This window comes from Otolemur garnettii, unplaced genomic scaffold, assembly GCF_000181295.1.
Source record: "Otolemur garnettii isolate 467f Iridium unplaced genomic scaffold, OtoGar3 scaffold00050, whole genome shotgun sequence".
In the NCBI taxonomy this organism is placed as follows: domain Eukaryota; kingdom Metazoa; phylum Chordata; class Mammalia; order Primates; family Galagidae; genus Otolemur; species Otolemur garnettii.
The window spans coordinates 8,167,339-8,180,105 of NW_003852445.1; the positions used below are offsets into that span (position 1 = coordinate 8,167,339).

General features: G+C 42.3%; 1 protein-coding gene and 1 non-coding gene across 2 annotated transcripts in view; both read left to right on the forward strand.

Annotated features, from left to right (window-relative positions):
* Positions 1-12,767, forward strand: part of NUSAP1 (nucleolar and spindle associated protein 1) — a 51,669-nt gene that overhangs the window by 12,343 nt on the left and 26,559 nt on the right. The window contains exons 2-4 of the mRNA XM_003791736.2: positions 5,598-5,666; positions 10,378-10,521; positions 11,841-11,997. Coding sequence (XP_003791784.1) covers positions 5,598-5,666; positions 10,378-10,521; positions 11,841-11,997 — 370 coding nt within the window. The remainder of the gene's footprint in view (positions 1-5,597; positions 5,667-10,377; positions 10,522-11,840; positions 11,998-12,767) is intronic.
* On the forward strand, positions 8,365-8,471 carry LOC111725960. Its single transcript, XR_002773891.1, has one exon. It is a non-coding gene; the product is annotated as a U6 spliceosomal RNA (small nuclear RNA).

The following is a 12,767-nucleotide window of genomic DNA, read 5'->3' on the forward strand; positions in this document are numbered from 1 at the left end:
CTGGTTAAGTTAGCCAAAGGTTTATCTATTTTATTGAACTTTTCAAAAAACCAACTTTTTGATTTATTGATCTGTTATATAATCCTTTTGTTTTCAATTTCATTTAATTCTGATTATTTCTTTTCTTCTGCTGGGTTTGGGATTGGAATGTTCTTCCTTTTTTAGTTGCTTAAGATGTCCCATTAAGTTGTTAACTTCCTCTCTCTTTCCATTCTCTTGAGGAAGGCTTGCAGTGCTATAAATTTCCCTCTTAGGACTGCCTGTGTGGTATCCCAGAGGTTCTGATAATTTGTGTCTTCATTATCATTTTGTTCCAAAACTTTGGTAATTTTTTTCTTAATCTTGTCTGTATCATTCAGCATAACGTTATTTATTTTCCATATTTTTGTATGAGTATGCAGATTCCTGTTGTTACTGAGTTCAACTTTTATTCCATGATGGTCTAAGAAGATGCAATAGAGTCCTTAACTGATTTTTCAGCTTGATTCTGGTTATTCTTTTAAATTTGCTGAGGTTAGACTTGTGACCTAAGATGTGATCAATTTTGGATTATGTTCCATGGACTGATGAGAAGAATATGTATTCAGTTTTGTTAGGATGAAATGTTCTGTAGATGTCTGTTAAATCCAGTTGTTGAATGGTTGGTTACATTTAAGTCTAAAATTTCTTTGCTTAGCTTCTTATTGGAGGATCTATCCAACACTGCCAAAGGACTGTTAAAATCTCTGACTATTATGGTGCTGGAGGAAATCAAGTTGCTCATGTCTGTTAGAGTCTCTCTTATAAATTGAGGCACATTCTGGTTGGGTGCACAAATGTTAATAATTGAAATCGCATCATGTTGAGTGTTGCCCTTAACAAATCTGAAGTGCCCATGCTTATCTTTCCTTACTTTTGTTGGCTCAAAGCCTATTGTAGCTGCAGATAAAATTGCAACATCTGCTTTTTTCTGCTTTCCATTTGCCTGAAATATTATAGATGACCATCTCTTCACCCTGAGTCTATATTTATCTTTTAAGGTAAGATGAGATTTTTGTATGTAGCAGATGTCTGGCCTGAGTTTTTTTATCCAGTCAGCCAATCTTTGCCTCTTTAGAGGACAATTTAAACCATTCACATTAATTGTAAATATTGATAAGCCTGGTAGAATTTTGGGTATTGAGTTTTTTGAAACTCCAGTGGACATTTTTTATTCTTTTGCCACTGTGGACGTTGGAATTTGATCAAAAGTTTCTGAGTGAGTTTCCTTTAGTGGTGCAGAATTGCACTGGTCATTATGGAGGATAGGTCTGGGAATATCTGGAGAGCTGATTTAGTTATGGCATATTTCTTCAACATGTGAATGTCAATGAAGTATTTAATTTCGCCATCATAAATGAAACTCAGTTTAGCTGGATAGGGTCCTGGGTTGAAAGTTATTTTGTTTTTGGAGATTAAAAGTTGATGACTACCCTCTTCTAGCTTGAAAGATTTCGGCAGAGAGATCTGCAGTCATTCTAATATTCTTCCCCTTGTCGGATATGGTTTTCTTACGTCTGGCTGCTTACAGAATTTTCTCCCTCATATTAACTTTGACAAAGTTAATTATAATGTGCCTAGGAAATGTCTTAATTGGGTTGAGTCATACTGGGGTTCTGAAACTATCTGCTATCTGAATTTCAGAAGCTCTTGGCATGTCTGGGAAGTTCTCCTACATTATCTCATGAAGTAGAGCATCTGTGCTTTTTGTAACAACCTCATCACCTTCAGGAATTCCTGTAAGGCGAATATTAGTTTTCTTCAAATTATTCCAGAGCTCTATGAGATAATGATACGTTTTTGCTCTCCACTTCTCTTCCTCTTTGATCATTTGGGAGCATTCAAAAGCTTTGTTTTCAATGTCAGAAATCCTTTTTTCTGCCTGCTCCATTCTGTTACTGAGGGATTCTACTGTATTTCTCAGATCTTTGAGGGCTGCCAGTTCTTGTCTGAATGTGTCAAAATCTTTGGTGACTTTGTCTTTGAATTCCTTGAATTCTTGAGACAACTTTTGAAATGCTCCTTGTATTTCTAATTCCAACTTTACCTCTGTTCTATTAATCTTATTTGTGATCCAAATTCTGAATTCAATTTTTGACATCTCAGCCATTTGTTTATGAATGGAATCTTCTGTCGTGTCCACCATGTTGCTCCTTGGGTAGTTGATCTACTGTGGTTATTCATGTTACCAGAATTTTTCCACTGATTCTGCCCCATGATTATTTTACACCGTTTGGCTAGATGAGCAGATAAGGTGAAGTTAGGTTGGGGACTCCTTTCCACTTGCCTTTCATCATCCTGGAGTAGTGATTAACCAGCCCTTTGCCCAAGAGCTGGGACTGGTGTCTGTACCTTTTCCCCTGGTGCTTTGCAAAGGACTCATACAGTGCTATGGCCTGAGACACGAGGGACTTGCTTGGTATGGTGGGACTAAGGGGCTCTGTCTTGTTTTCAGCTGTTCTCTGTCCTACCCTAGTGAATCAGTTACTCTGGGTTGAAGTCTCAGCTGTGGAGAAATACACAATTAAGCAATTAAGTCACCCCACCCCCCATGGGCAACAACTGGAAAAGAAAAATCAAACCTTCCCACAACCATACTAGCCAGGCTACCACTTTGTATCATCCTCGAGTGATTGGCCCAGTTCAAGAGATCCAAATCATTTGTCCCAGGCAGCACCCAGTCTCAAGTGGAAGAGTTCAAAAGGTCCCCAGCAACTAGATAGCAGGGATCTACTGGCAGCTTGAGTGACTCACTCTGGTGCTCCATGGAGTCAGAAGGACTCACCCAGCAAATGAATTAGTCTGGGAAGGTTGATGCCTCTTTCCCCATCTTGCATCTCTGTCACACCCAGTCACTGGTAACTCCGCAGGGCTATGACACAGTTCTCTCCAATGAGCAGATGCTCCTCCAGTGGTTTGCTCCTGCCTGCATCACAGGGAAATCTATGTCTCCTCAGCCAGGCTGCTGCACTCTGCCACCATCCAACAGGGGGAACTGAGGCCTGAAAACCTCGGGTGCTTAATGGAAGCTGGGGTGGTTTACTCAGTTCCAGCCCTGCCCTTGATTGATATTGTTGACTCTTCTATTTTCACAGAATTTGTGTTTCTGTCCCTGCTATATTCCCCTGTAGACCAGGCACTGTTTGAGTTCATAGAAACTGCATCTCAGCCCCGGTCTGTGCCACTGCTGGCTGTGCTATCTCTGTTGCACTCTGTGTTGGGGCAGGCATGGTTAGAACTTACACTTAGCTATTAGTTCCTGCCTCTCTCCCTGCCTACTTTTGTCTCAGCTATGATCCTGTGGAGTTGGGTGCTTCTTGGGCTCACTAAAGTAGTCCTTCTGTCTTAGCCCCACCCTGGGAGTATGCCCTCTCTGCACCTGTTTTCTAGTCTCTCCCTGCTGCACCCCACCCAGGCAGGTACTACTCAGACATACCCTTTACTCATAGGACCTGTGTTTCCATCCCAGTTCTGTTCCGCCAGTGGCTGCCACCGGAGAAGATGCCCAGCTTTCTCTGGTTGCCCAAAGAGGCAGAGAATGTCTCTCTAAAATATCCGCAGGGGTGTGAGCTGTATTATTCCCGCTGCTGCTACTCTGTGCTGTGGAGCACTGCCTCTCCCTCTCCCGAACGGTTCCCTCAGTCCACAGTCTTCTCCTTTCACCTGTGCTGCAGAATCATCACAGACCTGCAACAGCCCAGGTCTTGTCCACACCTCTCGAGAAAATGCCCAAGAATCTGGACTCCATGGGGGACAGGCTTTCAGACCTCAGAGTGAAAGTGTAGGGGTGTACTGGAAGTTAAGAATTGCAGGTAGAGAATATATACAGTTTCATACAGTTTTATGCCTGGTGGGAGAGTGCCATGGCACACTAGGGAAGGAGTTCTGGTTTTTAGAGAGTATCTTCCATGGGATAAAATAGGAGGAGATCTGAACTCTGCTCACTTGTTTATAGAAAGTATACTTCAGGATGGTGCCTGTGGCTCAGTGAGTAGGGCACCAACCCCATATACCAAGGGTGGCAGGTTTGAACCCAGCCCCGGCTAAACTGCAACAACAAGAAAAAAAATAGCAGGCTTTGTGGTAGGCTCCTGTAGTCCCAGCTACTCAGGAGGCTGAGGCAAGAGAATTGCCTAAGCCCAAGAGCTGGAGGTTGCTGTGAGCTGTGACGCCACGGTACTCTATCAAGGGCAATAAAGTGAGACTCTGTCTCTTAAAAAAAAAAAAAAGAAAGAAAGAAAGTATACTTCAGGCAGTGCCTGTGGCTCGAAGGAGTAAGGTGCTAGCCCCATATGCTGGAGATGATGGGTTCAAACCCAGCCCTGGCCAAAAAAAAAGTATAACTTCAAGCTGTTCTCATGGGAGAGGGGACTCCCATCTGCTTAGCAATGGATTTCGTACCTATTGTTTGTTTTCTTGGGGTCACAGCTTGCCTCAGCCAGGTAGATGTGCGTTCTTCAACCTTCTGTCTTGGGTCAGCTCCAAACCATCACCTTACTTGCTAAACTTCTGTCCTTTAACTCTCCTTCTGTGAGAGTCTCTGTGGAAAGCTGGCTACAGTTGGCCATCTTGCCTCTGCCCCTCCCCCTTTTTCATTCCACATCATAGGGAACCCCACCATGCTTCAACAGCTACCTAACCCAGAAACCAGGGCACAACAAATTTTCCAATTCATCAACCCCGAACGTAACACAGATTTTACTTCCTAAGAAGGTTATGACTTTTTTTTTTTGACCGGGGCTGGGTTTGAACCCACCATCTCCAGCATATGGGGCTGGCGCCTTAGCCTTGCTCTAGTTAAGGCCACTGCATCTCTGGTTTCCTAAAACAGCCTCCTAGCTGTTTCCCTATCTTCAATCTTATCCCCATTAAATACATCCTGCACATTGTGAAACCAGAGTGATCATTCTGAGAAATTCAAAATTGGTCACCCACTGCCCTGTGGCAAACCCCTTAGAGATTGCCCTTTTCCCTAAGGGTAAGTTCACACTCTTAAATGGTTGGCAAGGCCTGGCAAGATCAGGCCCCTGCCGTCTTTCCTGCCGTTATTTTTCACTATTCCTTCCAATAGCTCCATGCTCCAGCCACTCTGAACTTAAGTTCCTCAAATTTCATCTTTGGCTTTGCTATTTCTGTGCTATTTCTCTACCCTTTTTTCTATTTCTGACTCTCTCTGCTATATCTTTCAGATCTTGACAGCTAGAGGCAATACATCTTTATCTGAGAACTGGCCTGTGTCCAAGCCCACCTACCATGTTTCCCCGAAAATAAGACACTGTCTTATATGTATTTTTTCTCAAGAAAACACACTAGGGCTTATTTTCAGGGCATGTCTTATTTTCAGGGCATGTCTTATTTTCAGGGCGGAAATGAATGGTGTGGCTATGCAGATACATGGCATAGCCACGCTCATCATTAGGTCTTATTATTGGGGTAGGGCTTATATTTAACAAATGCATAGAAATCCTGCTAGGGCTTATTCTGGGGGTAGGTCTTATTTTCAGGGAAACACGGTATGTTCTCTCACAGCCTGAGCCTTCCCCCTTGGGCACTTACCTGTTCCTGTTTGTTTTTTGCAGGCAGACAAGTTGCTAAAAGCCTTAAAAGCCCACCTTAAACAAGAAGCAAGAAAAGAAAATGATAATCAGGTGAGTAATGTTTTTCCATCACCCATAAGCTAGCAAAACAATTATATTTAGGTAATGAACAATTAACACACAATTAGTGATGATTTAAGACATGCTGAGTTGGGCCTCATGGCTCACTCCTGCAATCCTAATACTCTGGGAGGCCAAGTTGGGAGGACCTGGAGTTCCACACCAGCTTGAGCAAGAGACAGACCCCTGTCTCCATTAAAAGGAGAAAAATTAGCCAGGCATGGTGGTACACACCTATAGTCCCAGCTACACAGGAGGCTGAGGCAGGAGTTTCAGCTGCAAAGTTCAAGGTTGCAGTGTGCTATAATAACCATACTCTAGCCTACGCAACAAAAATGAGACTGTTGCAAAAAAAACCTATGTTATTTATTACCAAAGAGATCATTCATAATAACTATTTGTTGCAAATGGTGAAACCGCCTTGGATAAGATGTTCTTAAACAAATGCAAAGGCTAAGTACTAGTTGCCAAATGTAATGAAAGATGGCATGATATGAATGAGTAGGGAAGGAACTAGATTTGAAGTCAGAAAGACTGAAGTTCGGCTTGGCATCTATAGCTCATGTGGCTAGGGCACCAGCCACATATACCAGAGCTGGCAGGTTTGAATCCAGCCTGGACCAAAAAATAGCTGGGCGTTGTGGCAGGTGCCTATAGCCCCACCTACTTGGGAGGCTGAGGCAACAGAATCACTTAAGTCCAAGAGTTTGAGGTTGCTGTGAGCTGTGATACCAACAGCACTCTACCAAGGGTAATTGCAGTTAGACTCTGGTCTGAAAAAATTTAATCAAATACAGGATTCCTAAGTGGTGAATCTGTTAGTAATGAGCTTAGATGAGTGATAAAACATCAGTTGTGTAGATCAAAGAAGCAGCCAGGCACGCCTATGATCCTAGCACTCTGGGAGGCCAAGGTAGGTTGCTTGAGCTCAGGATTTCCAGACCAGCCTCAGCAAGAGCAAACCCCATCTCTATTAAAAATAGAAAAAACTAGCTGGGTATAGTAGTGGGTGCCTATAGTCTCAGCTACTCAGTAGGAGGCTTAGGCAAGAAGATTGCTTAAGCCCAAGAGTTTGAAGTTGCTGCAAGCTATGTTTTATTATGTATTTAACATATTTATTTAGAGATAGAGTCTCATTCTGTGACCCTGGGTAGAGTGCTGTGCAATCATATCTTACAGCAACCTCAAATTTCTGGCCTCAAAGCTATCACCTTGTCTCAGCTTCCCAAGTAGTTGAAACTACAGACACCCATCACACTGCCTGGCTGTTTTTACAGACAGGTCTTACTCCTGCTCAGGCTGGTCTCAAACTCCTGAAGCTCAAGTAATCCATTCACCTTGGCTTCCCAAAGTGAGCCACCACACCCAGCTTGCTATGAGCTATGATGACTCTTACTCAAAGTAAGACTCTGTCTCAAAAAAAAATACAGAAGCAAGACAGCAGGGTCCAAATACCGTGTTTCCCCAAAAATAAGACCTACCCAAAAAATAAGCCCTAGCAGGATTTCTATGCATTTGTTAAATATAAGCCCTACCCCAATAATAAGACCTAGTGATGGGCGTGGCTATGCAACATATCTGCATAGCCACGCCATGCATTTCTGTGTGGAGAGGAAGACATGCCCTGAATATAAGCCCTAGTGTGTTTTCTCAAGAACAAATAAATATAAGACAGTGTCTTATTTTCGGGGAAACACGGTACATGGCAAAGGTTACTTATATATCACCAGTGAACTTAATCAGTGATATCACTTCTGGAACTTAATTAAGCCTTACAAATAGTAAGGGTGGGCAGAGAACAAATTGTTTTTCATTATAATCTCTTTAGTGTTTGATTTCTTTTTTTTTTTTTTGCAGTTTTTGATCAGGGCTGAGTTTGAACCCACCACCTCTGGCATATGGAGCTGGTGTCCTACTCCTTTGAGCCACAGGTGCCGCCCCAATTTTTTTTTTTTTTTTTTTTATTAGCCATATGTGTGTACTAGTTTATTAGAACTTATGACAAGATACAAAAACATCAAAACCAAATCAAGCCATTCTTTTATAGTTTCTAGGTAAGAGAATATGCCTTCCTCCTTCCTTAATGATAATATATCCATGTATATTTTTTCTAGTGCTTTTATACTTTCATTTTTTACTCTTTACATGTAAATCTTTAATCCTTCCAGGTTTCACTTTGGTATGAAAAAACAGTCGATTCTTCTGTCCAAAAATATTAAAAACATTGTTAGTTTTCCCTGCATTGTGTTCAAAAATAAATCCAATCTTCCCCAGTAATATGAAGGCAATCATTACCATTGATTTCCTTTTCTTTTTCTTTCATTTTTTTTGAGACCAAGTCTCACTTTCTTGCCCTGGTTCGAGTGCCATGTTGTCATAGCTCATAACAACCTCAAACTTGGGACAGTGCCCGTAGCACAGTGGTTATGGTGCTGACCACATGCACCAAGGGTGTCAGGCTCAAACCCAGCCCAGGCCAGCTGAACATCAATGACTACTGCCAACAAAAAAAATAACTGGGCATTGTGGCGGGCACCTAATAGTCCCAGCTACTTGGGAGGATGAGGGAAGAGAATCGCTTAAGCCCAAAAGAGTTTGAGGTTGCTGTGCGCTGTGACACCATGGCACTCTACCAAGGGTGAGACTCTGTCTCAAAAAAAAAAATACAACAACAACAAAACCCAACCTCTTGCTCACTTCGGCAGCACATATACTGAAATTAGAACAATACAGAAAAGATTAGAATGACCCCTGCACAAGGATGACATACAAATTTGTGAAGTGTTTCATATTTAAAAAAAAAAAAAACCTCAAACTCTCAGGCTCAAGCTATTCTCTTGCCTTAGCCTCCCCAGTAGCTGGGACCTCAGGCACCCACCACAGCGCCCAGCTTTTTTTTTCTTTTTTCTTTTTTTTTTTTTTGTAGAGATAGAGTCTCACTTTATCACCCTCTCTAGCGAGGGTGTCATAGCAACCTCCAACTCCTGGGCTTAGGCGATTCTCTTGCCTCAGTCTCCTGAGTAGCTGGGACCACAGGTGCCCACCACAACAGCCCAGCTATTTTTTTGTTGCAGTTCAGTTGGGACCGGGTTTAACCCGCCACCCTTGGTATATGGGGTCGGTGCCCTACCCATTGAGCCACAGGCACAGCCCAGCCTTGCTATTTTTTTAGAGATGAGATCTCACTCTGGCTCAGGGCAGTTTCAAACTCATGATCTCAGGTAATCTATCCACTTTGGCCTCCCAGAGTGTTAGGATTATAGGAGAGAGCCACCACACCCAGCAGTGCAATGATTTCTTGCATAAGCAGGGGTATTATAAATATTATGGAACTTGACTACACTGTTTTCATATTACAGCATTTCACTTTTAGTTTATGATAATTCAAATGCTTTGCTCCTTCATTATTTTTACCTTTGATAAGTTACTCTGGGCTCTCAGAGGTTTAGTTTCCTCATCTGTAACCTTGAGATAATAACAATACCTATCTCATAGGCTTTGAGATAACCCATGTAAATACTTAGCCCAATAAAGTTGTAATACTAGCTATAATTATTATTAGCAATAACACAGTATTTGGTACACAGTGAATATTCAGTAAATTATTATTATTTTTTTTTTGAGACAGTCTCTATTGCCCAAGCTAGAATGCTGAGGAGTCAGCCTAGCTCACAGCAACGTCAAACTCCTGAGACCAAGGGATCCTCCTGCCTCTGTCTGCCAAGTAGCTAGGAATACAGGAACCCATCACAATGCCCAGCTAATTTTTCAATTTTTAATAGAGATGGGGTCTCACTCTTGCTCAGGCTCTAAGGTTCAAGAGATCTCCTGCTTTGGCCTCCCAGAGCACTAGGATCACAGGTGTGAACCACCACATCTGGCGTAATTAATGCACTTTTAATAATTTTCTCAATTTATTCTTACTAAGATAATTTGGAACATTTTTCTAGCTTACTTCATTATCTCAGGTTATTAAATGTGATTGTTTCTTTTTAAATACGCTAATTCTTGTCCTTGCCTATAATTTATTGCTAGAGAGGCTGGGTGTGGTGGCTCATGCCTATATTCCTTGCACTCTGGGCGAACAAGGTGGGTGGATTCCTTGAGCTCACAAGTTCAAGACCAGCCTGAGCAAGAGTGAGACCCCCATCTCTGCTAAAAATATAAAAAAAGAGGCAAGAGGATCACTTGAGTCCAAGAGTTGGAGGTTACTGTGAGCTATGATGACACTATGACACTCTACCCAGCGTGATAGCTTCAGACTTTGTCTCAAAAATAAAAAAATTATTGCTAGAGTTTAAAAGATAAAAAATTATCTTTGGCTCGGCGCCTGTGGCTCAAGCGGCTAAGGCGCCAGCCACATACACCTAAGGTGGCGGGTTCGAATCCCCAGCCCGGGCCCGCCAAACAACAATGATGGCTGCAACCAAAAAATGGCCAGGCGTTGTGGTGGGCGCCTGTGGTCCCAGCTACTTGGGAGGCTGAGGCAGGAGACTCGCTTGAGCCTAGGAGTTAGAGGTTGCTGTGAGTGTGATGCCATGGCACTCTACCCAGGGGGATAGCTTGAGGCTCCGTCTCAAAAAAAAAAAAACAAAAAAAATTATCTTTTTGCATATGTCATATGTTTTTATTGAGTTCTGATTGTCCCTAGCATTATATCTCTGTACATCGGACATGGAAAATTAATGTTTCTTTTTTTCAGGATGAAAGTCAAACTTCTGCATCCTCTTGTGATGAGACTGAGATACAGATTAACAATCAGGAACACGGTGACAGAGAGCCAGTTGCCCATGTCACCAAAACAAGGAGAAGACACAAGATAGTCCATGGGAACCCTGACTTCCAGGTGAATGGAAGTATACAAACTGAAAATAAGCTACCACCTGTTCAACACCAGGATGTTCTTAGGGAACATCCTTTTTAAATTCTGTTATGGTGTCAGATGGTTGTAAGTTCACTGTACTTATAAGCTCCACGAAGGCCCACGCCCAAGTCTAGCTGCTCAGTGCATCTGGGGCCAGGGACTCAAGAAGCACTTCTTAAGTATTAAGCACAGATTAAGCATTTGAATAAATAGCATATTTCATTAAGTATTTTCTTAAATGAGGTGTAGTGAATAAGAAAAAAAAGAGAAACCAACATTGAATATGATTTTAGTTTTGTTTTTTTTTGTTTTTTTTTAGACAGAGTCTCACTATGTTGCCTGTGGTAGAGTGCTGTGACATTACAGCTCACAGCAACTTCAAACTCTTGGGCTTAAGCGATTCTCTTGCCTCAGCCTCCCAAGTAGATAGGGACTACAGGCACCTGCCACAACACCCAGCTATTTGTTGTTGTCATCATTTAGCAGGCTCAGGCCGGGTTTGAACCTGACAGCCCCGGTGTATGTGGCTGGCACCGCACTGAGCCTTGAATTTGATTTTTTCATTTAATTCTCTTTCCTAACTCGCCTCTGGCCTGGTGATAACCTTGTAGTCTTTCAGCACTGTGGTCATATGATTAGCGAAGGGCTTCCCTCACTTGCTTTAATTAGATTCTGATTTTATTATTCTACTTTATCCTTCCATACTAGTTAACTTTTACTAAACACAGTCTGAATTTTTTGATCAGTAGACTATATGTGTCTATTAATGTTAGTTTATCATCCCTAAGAAAGCTGATTTTACCATTTCTTATATGCTTTCCAATGTTCCCGGGTGTCTCTTATTCCCAAATTTACATTTTCATGATACTTGGTGGAGCAAGACCCAAGTCCATTGCTCAGAAGTCTCAATCTCCTACTTTTATTACTTTTTTTTGAGACAGAATCTCACTTAGAACAAAAGAAATTGATTTATGTCTGTTGCTCTCCATTAAGTGCTGTTCGCATCACAGCTCACAGCAACCTCAAACTCTTGGGCTTAAGAGATTCTCTTGCCTTAGCCTCCCAAGTAGGTGGGACTACAGGCGCCTGCTGCAATGCCTGGCTATTTTTTGTTGTTGTTGTTGTTGTTGTTGTCATTTAGCAGGCCCAGTCCTAATCAGCCAGTGCCCTAATCAGTGAGCCAGGGGCACCAAGCCCCTACTTTTATTCCTTTAAGCTCTTCCCCTTTCATTTTGGTACAGTATTGGGAATGCAGTGATTAATTTGCATTTAAGTCTTTTATTTCCTTTTAAAATTGGCAGGACCATTCAGAGATCCAAGTAAGTGATTACACCGAATTGCAAAATCATGAAAAGCAGGAAAACCAACATCTCAGTGCTACTGTAAAAGTTCCTTCTCCATCAGATGAGAGCCAAGGAGCTGAAAACACAGTTTCCTCTGGAAGAAGCAGAATAAATGGTATGCCAAGTAATTTTAAAAAGAAAAACATTGCTAGTTACGTCCATGTAAATTAGTTCCCTAGGACCTCTATAACAAGATACCATGAACATGGTAGCTTAGAACAAAAGAAATTGATTCTCTCATTTCTACAGGCTAGAAGTCCAATCAGGGTGTCAGTAGAGCTATGCTTCTGTAAGACTTGGGTAGAATCCTTCCTTTCTTTCCCTGATTTGTGGTGATTATCTATGCCTGGTATTCCTTGGCTTGCCCTATATGGCGCCAGTCTTTGCTTCTGTCATCACATGGCATTTTCTATAGGTCTCTCTGTCTTAAAAGTGCTCCAGGCTAGGTGTACTGGCTGATACCTATAATCTGAACATGTTGGGAGGCTGAGGGAGGGGGATTGCTTGAGTCCAGGAGTTGGATACAGCCAAAGCAAGGGAGAGACTCTGTCTCTATAAAATATAGAAAAATTAGCCAGGTGTGGTGACACATGCCTGCAGTCCCATCTACTGGGGAGGGTAAGGCAGAAGGAACATTTGAGCCCAGGTGCTGAGGTTGCAGTACGTTATGATGATGCCACTATACTCTAACCTGAGAGACAGAGCAAGACCCTGTCTCAAGTAAATTTGGCATGGTGGTACATGCCTGTCATCCTGGCCCCTGTGGAGGATGAGGCAAGAGAGGTATTTAAGCTCAGGAGTTCAAGGTCATTCTTTTTTGTTTTGTTTTGTTTTTTTGAGACAGAGCCTCAAGCTGTCCCCCTGGGTAGAGTGCTATGGCATCAC